At 43.7% G+C, this 23,582-nt stretch overlaps 1 protein-coding gene and 1 non-coding gene across 8 annotated transcripts in view; both read right to left on the reverse strand.

The window, feature by feature from the left end:
• Positions 1–23,582, reverse strand: part of LOC6613905 (afadin) — a 45,488-nt gene that overhangs the window by 4,097 nt on the left and 17,809 nt on the right. For 4 of the 7 annotated variants that reach the window (XM_002038335.2, XM_032723324.1, XM_032723325.1 and 1 more), the window contains 11 exons: positions 10,792–11,144; positions 8,902–9,023; positions 8,136–8,190; positions 7,828–8,072; positions 7,325–7,531; positions 5,975–6,440; positions 5,085–5,609; positions 4,773–5,020; positions 4,595–4,713; positions 1,130–1,378; positions 782–1,004 (listed from right to left, as the gene is read on the reverse strand). In XM_002038335.2, coding sequence (XP_002038371.1) covers positions 782–1,004; positions 1,130–1,378; positions 4,595–4,713; positions 4,773–5,020; positions 5,085–5,609; positions 5,975–6,440; positions 7,325–7,531; positions 7,828–8,072; positions 8,136–8,190; positions 8,902–9,023; positions 10,792–11,144 — 2,812 coding nt within the window. Of the gene's footprint in view, positions 1–781; positions 1,005–1,129; positions 1,379–1,972; positions 4,370–4,594; positions 4,714–4,772; positions 5,021–5,084; positions 5,610–5,974; positions 6,441–7,324; positions 7,532–7,827; positions 8,073–8,135; positions 8,191–8,901; positions 9,024–10,791; positions 11,145–21,414; positions 21,452–23,582 lie in introns of those variants that run through there. The other 3 variants (XM_032723329.1, XM_032723327.1, XM_032723326.1) reach the window with 3 other exon arrangements.
• LOC6613906 lies at positions 18,498–18,621 on the reverse strand. Its single transcript, XR_048558.2, has one exon. It is a non-coding gene; the product is annotated as a U4atac minor spliceosomal RNA (small nuclear RNA).

Consider the following 23,582-nt stretch of genomic DNA (forward strand, 5'->3'; position numbering starts at 1 on the left):
ACTCACGTACTTGGGACATTTCTAAAAGTTCATATTCTTTTTTAATGGGTATAAAGCCATAAAGTAATTTCTTTAAACGCAAAGTCACCCTAGAATTACACACACGAGAGTTAGAAATATTGCCATCGAGCTGCACACATTTCTGTGGCCACACCTACACACCTTGCCTCAAGCAACACCCCGAAAAACACACACTCGAAATCGTTGTAAATTATTAATGCGACCCTTAATGCCTCTTTAAAGTTTGTGTGCTTTTTATGGCTGCGATATTACACAATTGAACTTACAACAAAAAACTTTTTTAAAGCTTTGATAAAAATTGAAAAATTCTTGAATATTACATAAATTAACAGTAAGTTTCTAGAAACAATTATTGAATTTCAAAAATAATAATTTAATGTACTTCTTAAATTTTGGTTCATGCTTCGTTTTAAATTACTGCAAACAGCGATTTCCTATTTAATTAAAAACGTTTGGATCTAAAACACAACTCAAACCAAAGTAAACAAAACCATTTCAGCAAGAACGATTTTAGTGGTCAGCTGAATTTAAAATGACATTTTTAAGTGAATCTATATGTATTAGCAAAATAAACAACAGTAGCGGCCAAATCAGTAGCAAAAAAAGAATATAAAAGTTATAGCAGAATTAATTTGACGGGATTTATGCAAAGTATGTAAAAATGCATAAATGTCGCATATCTTTAGCATATTATGTTAGCTTTTAGCGTTCCGAAACTCATCCACATATGAACTTATATTTATGAAACTGATAGTCTTACCTCTCGTTCAAAATCGGTTGGCTCTGATTTTGCGCCCGATACACGCTGAGATTCTGATAGAAACCCTGCTCGTTGCCGTTGCCATTTCCATTTCCATTTGCATTGTTGTGGCTGCCATTTGGCTGACCCAGCATTCCTCCTGCTGCAGCTCCGCCGATTCCACCCATTCCAGATGTATTGTTATGCAAACTGTGCGTGCTGCGTGACTTGGAATTGGCCAGGGCTATGTGGAAAACGAGATGGATGCGGTTGAAAAAGTGAATTAGTCTCGGGTTTACAAGGCGATTGGATTGTGCTTCGATTACAAGGATAGGAGGCAAGGATAACGGGGGTGTGCAGTTCACTTACATATGGTACCCGATCCCGTGTGGTGATGCAGAGCCGGCACCGATTTGCTGTTGGGCAGGTGTGCAGCTAGGGGATTGATGACGCTACTATTGTTGCTATTGCCTAGGGTGTTGTTGTGGCTGTTGTTCAGATGTTGGCTAAGACTAAGGCTGTGATTCGGATGACTGTTGGCTATCAGTGGACCCAGAGATTTGGTCGATTCGGCACCGCCCATCCGCGTCAAATCGCGTTCCGACATACGGCGATTACCTGCAGTTTCCATATTCCCAGCAAAGCAACACAATCATCATCATCAACGTCATCAAATTGAGTGCATAGTTTGGGGTTTTAGAGTTGGTGGTGGGGTTTAGGTTGATTGGTGCGCATGGAGGGGGAGAAAAGTAGATAGATAGACAGACATTTTAGTAAATTTCTTTCGGTGTGGAAATTCAAATTGTTTTAGTATAATATTAATATATGCGGGTTAAATCTAATTAAAAGACTACAACAAATGTAAAACGGAGATATAAAAGCAGAGGATACAACTATTCAATTGCATTTACACACATAAATATGCACAAAAACAATAAACATTGCTCGTACTATTTACATATTTGTACTTTATTGAAAACAACAGAAAAAGTTAAACAATTGAGGAGGGCAACGCAGCTGCTATCAAATTAAATATGAAGGCCAAATGTGTAATTCAAAAACGTAACAACTAAAATACGAAAATACTAAAATTTCTTAGTAAGTTGAATAATGAATAACCAGCTAAATATGAGTATTTTTACTGGTATTTCTCTTCCTGTGACTGCATAGTCAAATAGGGTTGAATAAAATTATTATAGCTTTCATTTTAAAAATGCTAATAAAACGTATTTAATCCGGATTCAAGAACAGAAGAGCAGCAAATAGAATCAGTCTGTATTTATACAAAAGTGCAAAGAAACCTATATAATATACAACCGAAAGACTTTAAGTCTCACATAAGTAAGCGCAACAAGAAATAAAATCTAATCAATAAACAGCTCGACAGGATGTTTCAACGAACAAGCCAAAGTAAATATAAATTGCAGGCAAAATCAATGGCTAATAAGTACAACAACGGGGAGAACAACATGAACCTCGGTGCAGCTTGGTTGGGTTGTCATCTGTGTGTCGGAAACACTGTTGTAGATGTTGTTTCCGTCGAGCCGGGCAATGGCATTTTGAGGCAGTGCCCCCCGCCGCCCTCATTGCCATCGATGCCACCACCCGCATTGTCATCATTATCACCCCTCCGGGAATGGCCACGAATTTCTAGCACTTCGCAACGAGCAGCACAACAGCTGGAGGAGGATTCGCCAGCCGAGGAACAGGACTCGACTTCGCTGCAGCTGCAGGAGTGGCAACCGTCAATGGCATCTCCGCAATTTGAACAGCTCTGTGGATTCCGCATGCTGGCGCTGCTGCGTCTGGTGTCGCTGCTGCTGCTCTTGGTGTTATCCGTGGATGGCGGTGTGGCAGGCGCCCGAGGACGTGGCTGCTTATGACAGTGATGATGATGATGATGGCGAGAGTGTGAGCTTGGCTTAGCCCTGAGTTGCACATGCTTCTGCTGTTTGTTGCGCTTCAGCTGCCGCACACTGTGGGCCTGGCGATTGCTGCACATGACGCTTTGCCGGTAGCTGGCATATCGGGATAATTCCGGCTTCTGTTTGGTCGTCTCCGCCTCGTCGTCCTGGCAACTGTCGTAGCATTTGAAGGTAGCAGCTACCTGGTGTTGCACCTGTTTCCCATTTTGTTGCTCTCGCTTGCCACGACAATGAGCGCAGCACGGGCACTCGCAGCTGACTTTATCGCCGACGTTTTCCGCTTCATCGAAGTCCTTGCCCGCACTGCCATGCAGACTCCACTCCTTCAGCTGCTTTAGGATCCGGCTCTGTTCCGTCTGTGAAAGCTTGGCACACGGCTTGCTACCCGGATCATTCAGTGCCGAGGTGGATCGTGATTTATTAATGCTGGGCGGGAAATTCTTGTTGGCATTAAAGTACTCTGCCATCTCGCGGACTTTTCCCTGACCCAGGGGCAACAAAAAGCGGGGATTGAGATTGACCTGGCTCGAGGCCCTTCGACTGTTTGCTTTCATAGTAGTGCTGGGAATGGTTTTGGTTTGGAAGGTGGTGCTGGCACAATATCGATTGCTTGTATTTACAGTAGGAGAACGGGTGGAGGAACTTTCGATTTCACACACACTAGGAACTTGGATGCTGACAATTGGGGCAGCTGTACCGACTCCTGACCTTTTGTGCGAACGCTGGGTGTTCAGTTGCCGCTGACAGGGTGAATGATTCTGCCGGAGCAGCGGCATGCGCTCGATGGATTCGCTGGATGAACGCTGGCTATTGGACCCCGAGCCTCCGGAACTAAAACCATCAGCCGAGCAATTTGTTGCTCTCTTGCTATTTAACTCTCTGCGTATTTTTTGAATCAAAGGAATCCTTTCGGATTGCTCTGCCATCAGAGATTCCGTCGAGGAGGCACTGGCTGCATAATGACTGATAGCGTCGTGGGTATGGTACTTCCTGTCGATTCCAATGGCTCCTGGTTCACCATCTCCTGCTTGTTCCAGGTCAAAACTTACTGTTTTTCGATATCCCGCCGCAGGATTTCTTTTCACGGTAGAGGAGCAACTAGATGTGGACATGCATGGTCGCTGCTGGTGCTGCTTCTCCTCCTCTTCGTCATCTATAAAAGGAATCTCATCTGATAGCGCCATGGATGCTATACCTTCTTCATTCAGTGGCTGATGTGCGTCACTGTAGGCGGCAAAGTTTCCAAACGATTCCTGCGAATCCTTGGCCGGCTCATCCTGGTACTCCTCAATGTAGATGGAAGGTGGTGGAGTTTTCCTCAACGGTCTCATAGGACTAAAGTGGGTTACACAGGGTGCCATCGGCGGCGGATGATAGTAACCACTCTGATCGTTACCCAAATACAAGCTGCTGGCAGATCGAGCAATTCGTCTCGTATCCCGGTATCTCGGGTCAATGTGCAACTGGTGGCCCAGTGCACACAGTTCCTCCTGCAGACATGAGGCACTTAAACGTCTCACCGGCGGCGAGGAGGCCCGCATGCAGGCAAAAGATTCACGACGACTGCGATTGAGACTGTCGTCCGAGATTGAGTTGTTGTAGTACCGAGCCTGCTGTTGGAACGAGGAGTGACGACGCTGCTGGCCAGTATTCAGATGCTGCAGAAAGTTGCTGGGGGAAGCTTCTAGCGATTCGAGCGGAGCAGCATGGGGGATGGGTTGGTTACTTGGTTAGCTTACACAACGTGAGTACGGTAGAGTAGAGTAGTGGGTAAGTATCTTGGATGATTGAGTGAGTTGAGTTGTGAGTTGTTTTTAGCGTCCTACCCAGCACCTGGAGTCGCTCTAATATGTGTGTTTTGTATTGATATATATGTGTCTAATTGTGGGCTCCATTGGGAGCTACTCACCACGCTGGATCACCGGACTAGGCTGCTGGAGCAGCGTAGCCAGCCCGTGATAGATGGCTCCCTGCTTGGCCACTTCCAAACTGACCACAGGACCCGTTCGCACCAGGTAGTCCGCAGCCCTAAAGCAAGAAATAAGGAATAAGCCCTGATCTTCATTAAACTTCGCTAATATACACACCTCTCTTGTGTGATACCAATCAAACTCTGCCCATCCACGCGCAGAAGCTGGTCGCCAGCTTGCAGACGTCCATCTGCATCTGCCGCTCCGCCAGGCACAACACTCTTGATGTAGATACCCAGCTTCTCCTGACCAGCTCCCTTCGCAGCGACGATGGATAAGCCCATGCCGTTGCTGTTCTTGTGTAGCTTAATGAGCTGCAATTCCGGTTGCGGAAGTTTGTTAGACATGGCACTGGAACTGCGAGCCTGCGATGGTTAAATTATTAATATCATTTAACATAAATTAATAAATGATGTACGAGTAACTCACATTAAACTGATGCATATAGACCGTCCAAAGGCCAATGGAGGTGGGTTGGGCCGCCAGACGGCACATGCCCTGCTGCTGGAGGGGATTGAGGAAGTCTACGAGACCGGTGGGAATGCCACGCACCACATCACAGCTGAATCCATCGTCGGGCAGCAGAAGCGCCAAGTGAAGCTCTGGTGATTCTTCCAACCGAACCTCTCGTCCATCGGCACGGGTTAGTTCGTCAGCCACAGATTCCGCCATTCTTATGGCCGTATCAACCAGGTTGCGGGGAAGCTTTTCCTGCTGCAGCAACGCTGCCATTTGAAGGGAGTTTAAACGGAAGCAGGAGCAGGCTAACTGCTGGATCTCCTCCACGGAGGATTTGGGTGCTTGCAAAAACTGAGCACACTGATTGATCTTGGCCAAATGGCAATCCGCCGCCAATTCCAATCCTTGCCGTTCTGCCCACAGCTCCAGCAACTGAAGCCGCTCCGTCATTACCTTACCCCAGTCACCTGTGCACATCTGAGAGTTTGCCACAATCTGCGAAAGCGGGAACAACCAAATAAGTGGATTTCAACGAGAAAGTTGTACGTCAGTGGTGCCAATAAATATTAAACGAAAACAAATACTTTAATATATATATAAACAATCAAACTATGCTTGAAGTAGCAATTTCATAGAAATGAATAAAAAAACTTTGTTACATATATAAAATTAATCAAGATAATTATAGATTTCTTTCTTTTTAAGTACTTTAGAATTTTTAGAATCATCATTTCTCGAATATACCTAACATTCGTCTTAAACATTTTAAAACAAAATTTTGGTTTTTTATACTTTAAACAATTAACAAGCCGTATTGGCACCACTGTATGCACATAACCTGGCCTTTGTGGGCCGCTCACCGTATTGAAACATATGACATTGATGTAGTGGAACAGCTGCGAAAACAACTGGATCGTTAGGGCTGCATTTACACGGCATCGTCTAAGAAGGGCCATCGCCGATCCCAGCACAGTCAGTACCAGACCCGCCGCGGAGTCGTGATCAATGTTCTCGGAGAGAAACTGGTTGAGGGTTTGCGAGAGTTCCAATCGGAAGCAGTTGACCAGGTTGCGAAACGCAGTCTGCACGGCCTCGGCCAAAACCTCTTGAGCCTGGACACTAAACGCGCTTATGTGGCGATCCGATTTAAGGAAGTGCAGGAACTCCGAGCTGTTGGCCATCCAAAAGGCCAAGATTCGGGGATCCGTGTACTGCTCCTGGACTACGCTGTAGACGAGATTAGCCACATGGTGCAGGAACATGGTCAGTTTGTGGGCACGCTCCGTGGGCTGCAACTCGGGGCGGTAATGTGTGGACGCTCGATATCTGAGGGAAAATATGTTGTTCTTTAATCAGTCGCTTCTAAAAGGCCCCGTAGCCCCAATTGATTGTATCTATTGATTTTCACACGCGTCAAATGTCAAAGCTCCATTTTCCCCAAATGATTGGCCGGTTTCCTGCCCCTGCTGTTTCTGCTAGCCCATTTTCCCATCCACTTCCTATTCCTCCACATCCCGCTGTCAGAATACATTAATATTAATAGCTCACAAAATGGGTCAGCAGCCAAGATAAATCATCATAATTGATAATGAATTGTTGATACTGGCTGCTGCTCGGGAAGGTTCTGTTTGAGGGGCATGGGGATTTGGAACTACTGCCCTCTGGAACATGTCTTGCCACTCTATGTCTGGACATTTGTCAGCTGGTGTTAGCTGGTTGCAATTCATCAGTAATTTGCCATGTCCGGGGGGCCTTGCTAAATGAAGCCCTGACTTTGGAATTGAAATATAAATGGATTAATCGGAGGCCAGAGTGCACTTGAAGTGTGGCACATGATACATCTCAGCATCTGTAGATGCAGGTAGGTAGGTGGAATCGTGAGCAAGTACTAGGTGAAATGTCTATAAATTAACTCAAACCTTAATTCAATGACTAACTTGTTTAAGCCTGTAAGAGGTATATTTAGTTCCTTATTTCTTTTAGGTTATTGACGGATTCTGTTGGACCAACTACTTTCTGTACTTGAACATGTTTCGCATTCCAACCAAAGTATTTCCATCTTTCTTTCCACGGTATTCAATCTTTAGTATTTTAATTAAATAGGCACACCCAAGCATTCAAACAACAATTAAAGCCGAACAAGCGCAATGGCAGCTGCTTTCATGCTGCACCCCACTTCAATTATGAATTACCCATCATGAATTACCCACCTAGCACACAGGTAGAGCGAGTAGACGGGTGCCAGCTTAAAGTGCGGAACGTTCACGTCCAGTTCGCTAATAATGTGGCGCAGAAAGAGTTCCTGGTGAGTTTCGGGGAACTCCAGGACAGCCGGCAGGATGGGCTCCTGTCCCTGGGTGTCGCCAGAACCGCTGCCACCACCGGCCAAAATGCCAGAGCCTGTCATTTTGGGCGACCTATGTATCGAAGAGGGTTAATCGATTAGTGAATCACAGTACAACAGAAAGACGGATTAATTGAGAGTTCGAAAAGCAGTTGAGACAGTGCAAAGGGAAAGTAAATTATGGCATAACTTTAAAGCGCACACAAATACTAAACAAAATGAAAAGTTAATCAGACAGTGAGTGAATGCAAATATTCATAGCAGATTGCTTGATGGTTAAGTGTAGGGAAGTTGTGTTGGCTTTCCTGTTTGGTTTGGAGACAGAATTTTGAATTTTAAGTAAGTATATCGACCGACTCCGAATCTTACCGATCTTGACTGTTGGAACCACCTGACTTCAAGCTGGAAATCGACTTGGTTTCGTTCTCCAGATTGCCCTCCAGGCTTTGGCCGTCGTAGTTGCCCGAATTGGCCCCCTGATCCTGTCCAGCCTTGCTGTCCACCACGTCCCGCAGCGTGCTGCTCAGGGGGTGATCACTGGAGTTGTTATTATTGTTGTGGTAGGCGCTGGAATGGTTTGCTTGCTGGTGGTGGTCGTAGTCGCTTTTGTGTGTCTGCGAATATACTATCCATGTTAGTACGAATAAGGCGTTAAAGCGTTTCAATGAAGTACCCACCGAACTCAAGGCTCCATCCTCGTCATTCCAGGATCCCGGGGATGTGGGCGAGCGGCTGTCGTTGTCCAGGAGCCAGAGAGGCAGAGGCATTTGCATCGTTCGGTTGGTTGATGGTGGTGTTCAGGTGAGTGTGTGGGTTTGTGCAAATTGTTTTGCATATTTGTTGGGTAATTTTTTCGGTTTGGCGAGTGCATGATATTAATGTTTTACACAAACAATAAAAACAAACAACACGTAACGAGACATAAACGAACAGCACAATAAGACGTGTAAATAAAACAAAAAAAATAAACGCATAAATATAAATAAATAGCAGCATACGTAGAGAATTACCCTCGAATGAATTTCAAGCATCTAGAATGTCTCATCTAACGTGAATTAAAATGTTTCAAATTTACAACGCCTGTCACCTGAGTATGCAAATCCTAACTTCATATATTCGCTAGGAAACTCATAAGGAAAATGTTTTTTGCTCAGTTACGTGGTTACGTTACGTTCAGAACGTTTAGATGAATCTTCTTTAATCTGAATATATCCGAAACATTCCCCACTTTACAAAAGTTAAATGTTCAGACATTTTACACTTATAAGCAAGTTTGAAAAATGAAGTCGAAATAGATTTAATTCCACTTTGATTTGATCGAACGTAATCACTAGCTAACTTTAATAACTCAAATACAATTACTCAAAGCATTGGCGATATATAAGCACTGGTTTAGCATAAATTTTTGCCCTTAGATATCCCCAAATCAGCCGGATTACTCACCTTTCGTAGAGACATGCCGAGTCCAGCTGGGATTGGGACAGAGCCAGGTTGTAGCGCCCGTCGGTGGGGGAATCGAGGAAGCGGTACGAGGCCACCCGTCCGAACATTACCACCGATCCGTTCTGCGGATGGAAAACGCGAAACATATATGAATTAATTATATTTGCAGGTCGCTGTGACGAGGGATAAAGTGTGAAAGAGAGTTCAGGTGACTCATGGCCAACTTTAATTAAGTGCGGCTATTACTTAAATATCTACACTGCGAGAGAAGAGTGAAGCACACCGACTGACGGATTCTGGGGCACTGAGTCAGCGGTTGGAAAATTTCGGGGCGTTTTGAAATCAAAACTGGCGAACAGAGACGCCCCTCTCTGGAGGGAAATTCGAGTGGAGGGCGGACTGTGTTAATTTTTTTATGTTTTCGTTACTGCCTATCTCTTTCTGGGTTTGTTTGCGTTTTTCTCTAATGCTGATTAGCTCGGCGAACAAATCTTTGACACACGGCCCAAAGAGAAAACTAGGTTTGCATTATTTTTGTTCAGGTTCATCGGACCGCAGCCAACCCCAATTTGCCAATTGGAAAAATAAAATTAATTCCGTGCCATAATAAAAAGGAGCCAACCAACAACAAAACCAGAAGCCAAAATAAAAAAGAAAAATTGTGTTGTTGAATCTGAGCAAAAGAGACATCTTTCTTTTCTTTTGCCCCGAAAATTCCCCAACGACTCTTTGAGCTTATTGCCGAGCTGGGAGCTCAACTTTGCTTTAGTCTTTAGCACAATATTGGGGAAATGCAGAAGCTGTCTCTGTTCATTTCGCTTCGATTTCATCAAGCGGAAAGCCAAAAACAACAGAGTATAGAATACATAACCCTGCGAAATTTCAGGTTGGTGTTTGGTGGCATTCCCTTTGACTTTTCCGTTAATGCGTGAGAGTTCAGAGCCCCAATTGGATTCATTTCCCCAGCCGCTGTACTTGTCGCTGGCGTTTTGTTTGTGTTTCCGTTGTGTGTCGAAAAGTTGTCAAAACAAAAGATAAATCAGCGGCGACTCAAAGCCTGTGGTATGAGGAATGTGCCCCACCACACAACCCGGCACATTGGTATCCGCGGTTTTATTGCCTTTCGAACTGAAACTCAAATCCAAAGCTGATAATGAACTTGAAGTGCAAATGAATGGGAATTGACAAGCCGAGCTCGCAGTCGATTCCAAAAGTCCCATGGCGATACCTACACTCAGAAAAAGGCAGCTTCGTATATAGATGTTATATGCTTGGTGAATATTAAACTCGCTTTAATTTAACTTTAAATGGGCTTTCACTTTTCAGACCCATTTCCCTCCATCTTGGAAAAACCCTGAAGCGTAAGTCAATCCCGTTGCTCATTTATCTTTCAGTTGACTCCAAGCGAAAGTTGTCCCCATAAACGCTCGGCTAAGCCAGGACGATTATTGGCTTGGACCTGCTCAGACAGTCGGAGCCACAAAATCCCCAAATACAAGGACAAAAACAGCCGGATGGAAACTGGCAGCTTTCGAACCCTTTAAACTTCAGCCGGGTCAAGGTCGATGGTGGAACTTTTCCAGCTGCTGTCAAATTGAGCACTCGCGGGGGTGATGTGCACGAAAATTCAACTAATTAAAACGAATTATCCGCAATTAGACAATGGAGGGGTACATTAAAGGTCTCCCCCAGAACAGCACACACATAGGGCACGACATTTTACATAATTTACAAATAAGCCAATATGCGTAAATGAAACTATAACAATCACGCTATAGGAGTAGCAGCTGATTATGGATATTCCCCAGAATTAATTCCTAGAATTAATATATGTGTGCCTTTGAGAGAAGACTCTTAGCAGGATTATTTAGAGCCGCTCCTTAAACTTACATGCAGAATGGTCGGCTGACTAATGTGGTGGCCGTTGACAAAGGTCAGGGCATCGGTGTGCAGTGGGGTCACGGTGCAAACGCCCTCCAGCAGCGAAATGAGGCAGTGCCTCGGCTGGATCGAGGGTCCGAATAGCTGCAGGCAGTTAGTGTTGGCCGACCCCACCTCCACCGGGTCGCTGCCCAACTTAATCCGCCGGCCGCCGTCGCCGCTGTGCGTCACCTCCACCAGGACGGGTCCCTCCCGATCTCCGGATATGTGGCTGGCCCCGTTGGCCGCGCCCAGTGGCTTTTTCTTTCGCCTCCGGGGCTGTGAGTCCGCCGGACGTCTCCGCACATGAAACATGATGGAGCCTGAAAATATAACACATAAGTTAATACTACAATGAATATAGGATAAAGGTTAAATTTAGTAAGAGGGTAATTTACTCGTTAAATTCATAGTTTCAAATGGTATTCAACTAAAAAAAAAAAAAAATTATAAAACAAATAGTATGCAACCGCAGCTTTTTTAGCCGCCTTTTGTCTTTTGTGTCTCGCTGGGAAATGCAGTTTACGCTGAATGAGTCAAAATTGCAAATCTCTGCCGCGAAAAGGAATGATGACTGCCATGACAGTCGAGGCAGAAATTAATGATGTGCGCTTGAGTATAATAACATTAATAAAAGATAATTCTAGTTTTACCTTTACATGCTCTATTTTTCGTTATTAAAAATACTTAAATTATAAATCTTATAAATCTGATCCATATCGATGTTCGATATGGTATAAATAGCTTGTAGTTGATCCCATATCCAATATCGTGCCCACTAGTGTTGGAACCTCGAAATAAACGCTCTGTGCAATCGCATCCCATCAGTTCGCGTCGGAAGTAACAAAGGCGAATAGAAATTCCGAAAACGAAATCCACTTCGGGCTGCATCATCAATTTCATCTCGATATTAGATGTTCATTTTGCGAGCCAGTGAAAAACAATCTACTTTACTTCACAGGCAGGGGGAATCAACCGGGGGATATATATGCAATATATCCATATATATATAGCATTCCTGACCCCAGACTGAACTGACCGACTGACTGACTGACTGGCTGGCTGGCTGACTAGCTGCCTGAATATCTGAACGATGGCAGACGGCAGACAGCTGAGTGAAAAAACTTCGCTGCCTGGCTCTTTGATATGAAAATGTATATGCATATACATTCCGTAACTTTTCATAGACGACAACTGCAAAGGCAAACCAACAGTGTGTGCACACACACGATTTTCATATTCTCAGTCTGGAACATATTACCATGAAGTGGTTTAATATTTGAGTTAGCTACATATGGTCCTGAAAGCATTCCAGTTAGAGCCTGTAGACAATGTCTTCTATAATGACACACATTATTTTGCTTGTGATTCTAATATATATATTATAGTATTATCAAGATTCCAACTATGAATCAACTGGCTACTGCCATATACATTCCAGATCCCAAGACATACCCTCATCTCGGATGATTCTGCTGCTGCTGTTTATTGTACAGAATGCTTAACGAAGCATGCAAAATGCGATGGCAGCTACGGCAGAACACCTCCCCCTGCTGCGACAAAACCCACTTTTGGGCCATGGTTTGGGGCAAATTGCAGCAGATGAAGGCGAGATGCAAGACCAGACTTGGCATGTGCCAAAGGCATTTTGGCAATGCAGGCTAAATAAGGCATGGCAGGGCGTGGTATGTGCAACATATTGGATGGCAGGGAGGAAACCCCAGGGAAATCTAGCCACGCTCTCAACTTGAAAAGGGGGGAGGTGAGGAACAACAATTCCTAAAAGAACAACGTAGAGCCAGCAAAATGAATGGTATTTCTGCTTCAAAATATCTTTTCTGCGAGACCAAAGAAACCACAGCTGTGTTTTTGTGTACACAAGTATTATTAATATATGGCTCACACACATGGATTTAAAGTCAAAACTTCGTTCGGATGGCGTTGTGCAAAACTTTTCCGACAACTTCTGGTCGCTCTCAGAATAATCAACTCCAAAATGTGTGCTGCCACCAAACAGAAAGCAAACAATAAGGCAGTCGAGGAGCAGCTTAGGAAAGAAGCCAAAACATGGGCACGCTTCATATACTCGATATGGAGGAGACCTTGAGTGGAATGACTGAATAATCTCCTTGTTTGAATTGCAGCTTGTTTAGAGTTGAGCCGAGGGTTAGTTGAAAGCCCGTCAGACGAGAAAGTTGATCAGAGATTAAGAAGGGGATTATTTCGAGAACTAAGTACAAAACACATATTCTTAGATCCCTATAGTGGCTATAATAATTATGTTTGCATTTGAAACGATTTAAATGGGCGGTTCCTATTCCAGCCCATACTATCTCAACCAACTGCAGATGACTGTTCCCAATAACCGTGTTCGCCAGACCAGGTAATTTATAACCGAACCATGCACGACATACAATTGTAAATCAATCAGTAAATGGACAAGTTCGACACTGGAAGACAGCTCAATACCGGCAATACTGGCAATCGAAGTATGCATATAGAATCAGGACTTGGTTTCCCTCACAAAATTGAAAAGGTTCTGACCTATTCTTGCGTACATTCTCATACAATTAAATGCTGTTCCAAACAATATAATTATTATCGTACAAAGGGTAAAAACGTAACGGAATTAATCAAATTTATCGATTTCGAAAGGAGTAATGCTTTTTTTAAGTGCACTTGTGACTTTATTTCTAGCCAGCGAACGAAAGCCAACAACGTTTCGTCCTTGGCAGTTGACATTTGGAAAGCAGAAACGAGGGGCACATTGATAAAGTGCAGTGCCAAACGGATGCCAGAAAAATCGTTTTAATTGTTCCTACTTGGTCAACAGCTTGGCCGGGCCAAAGGTAGCAGCACCCAGCCATCCACTCGCCCACTCACCACCGGCTCCATTGTTGACACAAGAAAACGGGCAAATTGCAAAAGCCATCAAAAACAGGTGGTGAGGGAGCTGGCAGGTGGCCTGGTGGAGGGGCAGTTGGGTGGATGGATGGCTATGGGAGGGTGTGAGGATGGCTTGGGCGTAGACGAACGAGCCATGAAATTGATTCGGTCAACAACGTGCCAGGATCATGTGTGTAGCCTCCGACTGTCCTTGTGTGCGGCTTTATGCACGTGCATAAGTGCGAATAAATTGGCAACAGAGCACAAAGGACGGGAGGCGGGTCTGCATTTTACAGAGTGAAAAACAATGCAGGGAAATTGCATAACGAGTTGAGTGACTGGGGCAGATTCCGCACCAGGACAGGTATCACCACCCAGCGCCGCCCGTTGGGTGGGTAATCCACAAAACTGTAGACTCGCTGTATGTGCCGGAAAATGCGGAATCTGGGGCCACCAAGCGCTGGGCGCATTAATTTTTATTAGCGCAGCTTGTGCTCTAATGGCCAAAGCGATTAGAAAGAGAAAAGTGGGTTGCCGGAGTGTCCCATTCGGATTGGTTAGATGGGCATTTGGCAGGCATATATCAGAGAAGGGGTTTTGGCCAGGGGTCATACCCTAACCGAAGTGATTGTATAACAATGGCCTTAGCAAGCTGTTCCTTCCTGGTTTACATACCACCACTTAATATTTAAAACGCGCCCGTTTCTGTGCCAGTCTATTCTTGATTTCATTTACAGAGTATTCGATGTTCAGTGCGTTCTTTCATTATGCTGTTTTTAATTAGTCGAACAAACGGCAGGAAATGAAACTTTCTCCTCAAACTTCGCAGCAGAGGATGCCAGAAAGCGAGCAGAACACAACCAAGCATTTAATTAAAAGTGTAGTATGTAAAAAAGATACTTTAGAAAAACAAACTCTTCACAGTTTCCTTGAACTAGATTTTGAAATGCGGGGGCGAAGGGTGAGGGACGCCGCCTTTGCTTGGCCTAATTGACTGAGATTGATTTTACCAGCAGCAGCCTGAGCTCTCAAATTAGCCAAATTAGTCGTAAAACGACTGCAAGCCGAAGCAACCTATGCAGCCACATCTCCGCCCAGGCACGTCCACATCCTCATAGGGAACTCCAGCTACCTAACCGCGCTCCCTACCGCCCTACCACCCTTTTCCAATCCCACAAACGGCTGGGAGGAGTAGGAGGGAGGGGGAGCTTTTCACGTTGTGCAAATTAAAACAATGAAAATTTAATGAGCCAAGTTTTCCTCTCGTGCAAGAAGTTTCCTCCTTTGACCAGAATCGGACGCCTGCAATAAACAGGCGGTGCGGAGAGTAGTTTAATCCCCGTGTAAACCCCAACGAACATTGTGTAAACTTCACTCATCTGCCGTCCATTTGGCCATAAATATTATTCGAAGATGTCGTTCCTGCGCTGCACTAAGACCAGGTGGGGTCTCCAAGTTAAATTGGCAAATTAAATAAAGGAATTTAACTTGAACAAACACAGATATGGATCTAAATCAAGTGATTCCGATTGTTCTACTTTTATTTTTCTGCCACCTCAAGTGCAATTCAACGGTTGCCCCACAAACAAGGTATTCCTCCCACCAAGAGGATTAGAGGCGAAGTAATCGTAATCGATGCACAAAATCGAATAATTCTGTGGCTCCTCCCACACGCAAAAGTCCCTGTGTCCCAAAACCACTCCTTTCCAGCTGGGCGGCAGCCACCATTCGAGTCAAGTACTGCCCAAAGCGGCTATCAACATTTTTGCTAGACAATTTGGCAATAGAAACAATAAAAATATAATTGCCACACTCAAGCTTAAAATGCGAGCGGGCTTTTCCTTTTGCAGACTCTAAGCGAACAAAATAAAATACGAGGGAAAAGTACCAGAATAAAATCAGAGCAGTCAGTGGGCGGGATATCGGGGGCTGTGGAAAATCGAGGATGGAAGTGGGAATGGAAAGTGAGCGGAGCTGATAGCTTGATTGGATTTTCCAGACTATCCGTGACTGCGAGTGAGTTCTTCTACTTGAAGTTATATTCCTTAAGGGGCATTTTAAATTAATTACAATGAATATTAAACTTGTTGAGATGGTTGGTTGCTGTATAAGGCCTACTAACTAAAATATATTGAACAACAATTTTTAAGCGACATTCTGTTGTAATCGCAGAACAACATAAGGGTATTCCCAGTTCTCGGGTTGTACTTCGCTCTTTTGGGCTTAACTGATTTTGCGGGCTTATACGCTTCCATTTGGTTGATATGGTGTGCACCATTGATGACGACAGACAAGGCAGGACAGCGTGTCCTTTTGTACCTTGCAGTCGCGTCCTTGTCATGACCATTGAAATTAAAGCCCACAATGGCCAACACACACCAGCTCACACACACACACACATGGGACCACGGGGAAAAAAACGCTTAGCTTTTGTAAATAACTCCTGAAATTTATCGATTTTTGTCTGTTTGTTTTGGCCGGGTCCTCAGGAACTGAGCAACCGCCGGTGAGACCGACATTTTTCCTTTGGAAATACACATAAGTATACACTTATTTTATATTGATGTAAAGATTTTCTAAAAAATTACGTTTTTCATGGATGGCATTCCTTTCAGTCCTCAAAAAAAAAGGACAAAACAAAAACCGAAAACCCATCTACGTGTGAAAATTCAATTTGCGCGCTTGGTAATGCGGCAACAAAGTACAAATTGAAATCAAAGTACGGCAGACTGCGTAAAAAATGAAATTAAATAAATTGCCATCAAATTGAAAGGCACAACTCACATGCACACGCACACGCACACAAACACGCACCACACTTCGGGATAACCGCAAATGCGTCGCGCAATGAAAATCGTCCGAAAAAAAGGCACAGATTAAATTAATTTTTCCCAATAATATTTTTTTAACCAACTAACCGTATGGCCACCGAGGAAGTTAGGTCTGGGCCGCAGCTGCCAGGCGCCGGGTGCCCACAACAATGCGTTGACAGCGCGCAAGGATAACTGAGAGCACACTGAGCGTATGAGCAATGCCGCAAAGGCGAGTCCTTCGCTGACTAGCTCACTGTCGGACTGACTGGGTGCGTGAATGAATGAATAAGACACGAAAAATCCAGTAAGAGCACTGAGCGTTGGCCTTTCAACTAACAAATACCCTGGAAATCTAATTTTCGTGCTTGCTTCAGAGGGAAACAAATCGCTTAAAGGAGGAGGCATTGAAAAAGTACAGTGTGGCCAAATACTTATAATTTATAATATTATTGTATGTCTAATTATACACATTACATAATATTTTAATTATTAATCGAGTACTTTTTCATACATTTGTTTTTTGATTTAAGTTCAACCATTTTTGGTTTTTTCAAGTCGAGCATATCCTTTTTTTCTGCGCGGTAAAACTACAAACACACACCCCAAAGCGCCCATAAAGCAAGCAGAGTAAATTATGACTGTGTGGGTGAGTGAGTGGTGTATAAAACAACATTTAGTTTACAATGTTTTCAACGGGTGTGTGCTGTGTGTGTGCGGGCCTGCAAGTGTTTGAGCTTGGCGCTAGTGTTGGTGCTGGTGTGTCTAAGTGCGTTTGCTCTTTGGTCCTTTGCATGACACACCAGCACCATTGCCAGCACGCCAACTTTGGCACACAGAATACAGAACGAGGAAGGAACTGGCACACACATCCTTTCGATTGCCATCCAGCAGCGAGATGCGGCCAGCCCAACCAAATGGATGCGCTGATGCCCTGCTGAAGATCCGGCACAAAAACCGGACAAGGTCGTGGTTCGGCGTCCTATTTATTGGGGTGCGATAAGCCGATTTGAATGGCGGAGCTCAAGAGCTTTGTGCGGATGCACTGAGTCATCGAAAATGTATTCGCGTTTAATTACAATTTTAAAAGAATCAGTGCTTAAAATATATAAATTTCGAAATAAACGATATAAAGGACTTGTCTTTTGTATGCAACGCAAATTGAAATGAAATAAAGTTTTGAGTGGCAGGGATAAATGCCGTATGGTATTGCATTCCTAAAACTGTAGTATTTAGTAGAGCAATATTTTCCATTTTTAAATCACATGATTGGTATGAGCTTTGGCCATGTTTTGACACAAATTATTAGTAATAGAATGCTAAGCTCACAACTAGTCAAAGGAGTCCCATCGAATTATCGAATTACGAAAGCAAAACAGAAATAATGGGCTTTTAGCGAGTAAACCACAAACGGCTGTCAATCATTTTCCTCCCATTTACACTTTTATTTCCATACGCATTACCGCACAAATCCACTCCATCAATCGGGCCCCAGACATCGTCTCCTGCCCCACGTTTCCTCTTATTGAGGCAATCAATATGCCCAGCCATCGCGCACCGGGAGCAAAAAGAGCACAAATGTAAGACAAAGGATATGTGTGTGCCTGTGAGAGCACATAAAAACATGAGATATACTTGAAGCTACTTTTCGGCTAACGAGCATCGCACAGTCAACGTCTTTATTGTTGCCCAACTTGCGATTTCTTGCCTTCACTTGCCCGGGTTTGGGTTGGTTTTCGTCTGAATGGATGCATGCTTGGCAGGGAAATGGAAAATGAGAAGCTGTAAAACCGAAACGCATCCTTAAGCCTGCAACATCAGCTGAAGCAGCGTTTTCAAAAGCTCACGAGTATCCATCAAATGCCACTTTAATGTCCTATCTATTTTATAGCAGATTTTGAGCATTCAATTTCATGATCAGTCCATGAAAATAAGTTCTACATGCATTCCAGAGGCGGCTCCCTGTAAAGTAAGGGAGCCTGGTCCAAAAATTCCGAACTCCAATCGCGAACGATCGGCGAGCGGGGGTGATATCATTGGTGTCAGCAGCAATGTCCTCACTAGACGTTCATTGAACATTTCTGCTCCCCAAGACAAGGAAGGTCGAGTGTTGGAATGCACACTCACCTCAAGCAAAAGTGGCCAGTACTAGTTGGGAATTATAGGAGCTGCAAGCGCAAAATCTGCAAAAAGCTGATCTAGCGATCGCGAACTGCAAGAATTTCTAACAGGTTTGCAACGTATCCTGTTTTTCGCGTAGGGGTAGGGTAGGGATAGGGTAATTTCCAGTGCAACCCTTATCTCTGGAAGATTTACGACAACGACTAGTTGAGGAATTCACAAGCTACTCATTCGGCTCTGATGCTTGATGAGCCGCCCTCATGTTAATATGATTAATTTCCGTTTTGGTGTCGTTTCGGATCCTAATCGGATTCGTCTCATAAATAAATAGGCAATTTCCTTTTAGTGAGAAACGTCAAGGACACTCGGAAGGAGGAGCTGAAGTAAAATCACGAGGTTGAATAATTCAATTGGAGAATGGAATGCGGAATACGGAATACGGCTTACACATTCATCCTGGCAAGGAGCCACCTTCCTCTTCCCAGGCACTGTGACATGTGTCTCTGCTCCTGACTGCTGCCTTTGTCTCTAATATTTGGGAGCTCCGAGCGGAGGACTCACTAGCATTTTCCGTTCGCATTGTGACAATTTCGTTTAGTCATCTTCGGAACTGACTGGCTGACTATCTGCCAACTTGCGAGGCAAATGGCTGGGGAAAGTGAAAAGTCTGGTGAGGCAATTGAGAGGGGGCATCATGTAAATGATGATGATTACTGCTCCGGTCTGGGGACGCCTGTGGAAGATTGATTCCGTTCGGCTGTGTCGTCCTACTCTGCAGATTGAATATGTCAACAGAAATAGGAGAAGCCAAACTGGAAATGAAAATCGCTTAGCAGATTTATCTTTTGTTTGAAAGTGAAATATTGCATACACTAAAATATCGTTTGTAAATAAAGTGTAATAAACAATTTACACTCTACTTCTAACTTCCTTTTAAACATTAATAATTTTTTTTTATTTATAACATATGGAAATTAGAATCGATTCATATCTGCTTCCCCGGAAAGTAAAGCAAATTAAATACTTAAAGCTTTACAACTTAAAAATTCCTAGCTCTCAGTTCAGACATAACCGAATTCCCTTATTAAATTGAGCGTCGCTTTAAAGTGCCCAGGAACGAGTCGGGCTAGCAATAAAACAAAAAGCGAACAAATTGTTAAACCAATTTCGAGTGACGTTTCCCCAATGTCTAAGCGCTTTTCGGCCCACCCACTCGTGTGGGAGGGAGGTAAAGGACAACAACCAGGACCAGGGATGACCTTCAGGCTTCCAGTATCTGGCGGCGGCGTTCGCCTCGAAATAAACTGCACTTCTCGGGCTTCGGGCGAAGCCGTGGAGAGCGTGGCGTGAAATAAAGTCGACAGCTCCCAAGTTCCCAGAAAGATTCAGGCAGCAAATTATGCTGTGCATTTTGCAAACTTTATGAGGCAGCTTCACAGAGGGATGGGAGAATGTAGGGAAATATAGTGGATGTCGTGTCAGCGGGCGGGGCACAATTATTTATGAGCAGCCATGGACCAAAGTCTACGAAGAAGCCCTTTGAGCTTCATTAGGTTTGACCTTTTCTGACCGAGATTGCTTCCTTCTCTGCGTCCTTTCCGAAATGATTATTGTTCCTGTCGACATTTCCCTGCACTTTTTTATTGGAAAAACAAATGTAGCGTTAATTCTGTGCCGTTCGAAAAGGAAATGTCATCAGGACAATCATCAGTGTGTGGTCAATGGTCAATGTCCTGCTCGGCGTCCGTGAATAATCTGAGCATTTGTTCGAGGAATTCGGCCCATTTGGCTGTAATCGAATCATTAGGTATTTCCCAAAATTAATAATCGCAGGAGGGCATCTTGAACATGTCATTAGCCTAGCAGTTCCCGTTTTCGATTCTGATCAATTGAGCTTAGTGAATAATTCATTCTGGCACTACAAAAGTAGCCTTACCACGTATGTACATAAATATGAAATATTCGATTTGTACAAATGTTTTTCTTGCAATATCTATATCTACACAAAGCAATTGTGAATTGTACGTATATATTTTAACAAAGCGTGTGCGCTTGTGTACAGAAAAAGGAACTTCAAATTGAAGTACGATTAATAATTTAATAAACTTTGCTGGTCTGTGAGAGCTTTAACATTTTTAAAGTTTGTATGTTCGGGCTGTGAGTAAAATTGATTGTTTAAATATAGAAATACGACGTAGAGGTAAAATTAAATTTAATCACTGTAATTCGCAGTTTTTTCTTAGGTAATTGTAGACTAATTTCAACCAATATGTAAAGAAAATGTATAGATTTGTACTAAATAAGTTCCTGTTCTTATTAATACCGCGTTTTAAATGTTCCTTTAAAATATCAAGCACACAAGGGGTGGAGCCTCCTGGTCTAAGAGTGTTTATAATGCACTTCAAGCGCCACTCACCCCATTAAAACATCGTTTTGATGGCCTCAAGCTTTTAATGCCAAGCACAATCAATCTGACAATCAAGTTGAATGCTGCCGAGAGCCGGAAAATTGCCAGCTCAATTTACACGAAAAAATCCAGAGACCGCAACCGCTTAATAACTCACAGTGACCAAACATGAAAATCGAAAAAGTTGTGACAAAAGTATTTGCCAAATGCTGCCAACAAAGTTCAAGGGGAAACTTTCTGTGACGGATTCCATGGCATACTTTTCAGGGCTCTCTGGGGCCACTTTGGGGCCTGGCCCACCACTCATTACCGGTGAGGTGGAAATACAAGTAACATGAATAGGTGGATCCCCCTGGAAAGATAACTTACGTCTTATGCCCCAATCCATCATCTTGCAGACTTCCCGCGGCGATCTCTTCGCTGATGATTACTACTACTACTATTACTAATATTTATAATTGGACCACATAGACTGACTGCTTGTCGGAACAAAATCACTTTGCTAGCACACAGCGAATTCAATTGAACGGCTTCTAATTTTGACAATTTTCTGTATGCATGGTGGGCGGTGGAGGAGGAGGCGCGTCGGCACCCGACGATGGGCGCCCAGCCATCACCCTGCCATCGTTTTATCTTTGGGAAAAACTGTTGCCGCCGTCGCTGGTTGCCGGTGAACTTTTCTCGCCTCAAATACAAATGCGATGTGTCGCGGGTTTCCCGAAAGAGCAGCGTCGTGCTTTCCCGAGCAGCATTACTTCATGACTGAACCTGGCGCTGGATGTGAACCCATTGCCTTCGCTGTTGCCCCAAACACAATGCGGAAAATAGGGAATTCGGCTTTTCGTCGGAAAACTCTGTCGGCCATCGGCATCGGCAGCACGGTTTGAGTGTGTCCAGAGAGAATAAAACTTTGGACCGAAAGTCAGAACAATAACCCATTGAGGAAACCCCAAACAGGGTTGACCGCATTCAACGCCAGTTTATTTCCAAAAACTCTCTTGTCACATACAAGCAATGAATATATTTGCACAAATGTGACTTAACCATTTTTTCGAGTGCATGTGCGTCTGTCTGTGTGAGTCCTTTGGCGTATGACTGTGAAGTGCACGGCGTAGATAATGGACAATGGGATGCGTCTTGGTGGGGAATCCCCATTACGCCCAATCCCCCTCCCTTTGCTCACCATCCTTGCCACTTGTACCGGCAGTAGGTCGACATTGCACAGGACGCTGACAGCGGGTGGAAAAAGAACAATAATATGAATCAACATAAGCTAACCACAACCAACCACAGTCAAACCCACCAATTATATATATAAACAATTTCACTTAAGGGTGTTGTTGCAGGCATTCTTTCCTAAGTTAATTGATTAATATCTCTTACCAACTATAACAAAATCCAAATGACAATCCCCAATAACATAAATAGATCACATATTCCGGTTATCGATGCTGCACCGTACATCGAATTGGTAAAGAAAGCACATTCGCTTCTCCCATTGGTAAACGGTCGAGTGGCCAAGACTGTGGGATTCGAGGTGGTCAGGCCGTTATTCCTGTTGCCGACCCACCAAAGGTATGCCATTATCCTTGACAGGACGAATCTACGGAAGGGAAATAGACGCACGCCAGAGACACCAAAACAAGTCGAACAGGCTGGAATGGGTTAAGTCACCCTGGAACCAGGAAACTCCCCACAGACACGCAACACGGAACGGTTTGAAGTTTATGTGCTACAACCTCAAAGTGAGCAATAAAATTTGATAAACGTCCGTTCATGAGAACGAGCACTTGCAAAGAATCTTCATAATAGGTTAAATTCAATATTCCTTACTAATTCATTCAAGTTAATTTATTCTCTGCAAACATAACTAAATAAACGGTAAGTAAATAATTCCATAAACACTCCAGATGTGTACATTTTTAAGTATTAATATTCAACACGTAGATATGTTATTCTTAACTTTTCAAGGAATTATTCTAGTATGTGGTATTGAGCTATTGCTAAATTATTATTATTATTATCACCCACTGTGCCAAGGAAGCCCAGACAAACAAAAAGGAAATTAAATCGAAAGCGAAACTCAAAACGATAAAAACGAGCCACAAAGGATACGAGCGAGAACAGAGAACCAAATTTTCAATTTCTCTTTTAGGAATAAACATCGAAAGTGAATTAAGAGAACGTAATGCCCCACTTCTGGCTAAAGAGAAATCCAGCATCACATCGTCAAAGGCATCAATATTTGGCTGATACAAAGGCTGAGATACACAACAGCGGGAAACACTTTAGGACGCTAGAGGAAATGAAGTTATGGAGAACGAAGTATTTTCATCATTCAAAAATCAGTCGCACGTGATTGTTTATCTGAAAAAAAGAGATACTACCTAAAAAGTGCATTACGAAACGTTAAAAGGTGGGGACGTTACTTGCATAGTGATAAGAAAGTTAACGAAATAGCCCACATGACTCTTGCTCCTCGTTGTATGTTGACCCACTTTGATTGCCCTCCAAAAGGGCCCACATAAACCATAATC

This window comes from Drosophila sechellia, chromosome 3R (genome assembly GCF_004382195.2).
Source record: "Drosophila sechellia strain sech25 chromosome 3R, ASM438219v1, whole genome shotgun sequence".
Taxonomy (NCBI): Eukaryota; Metazoa; Arthropoda; class Insecta; order Diptera; family Drosophilidae; genus Drosophila; species Drosophila sechellia.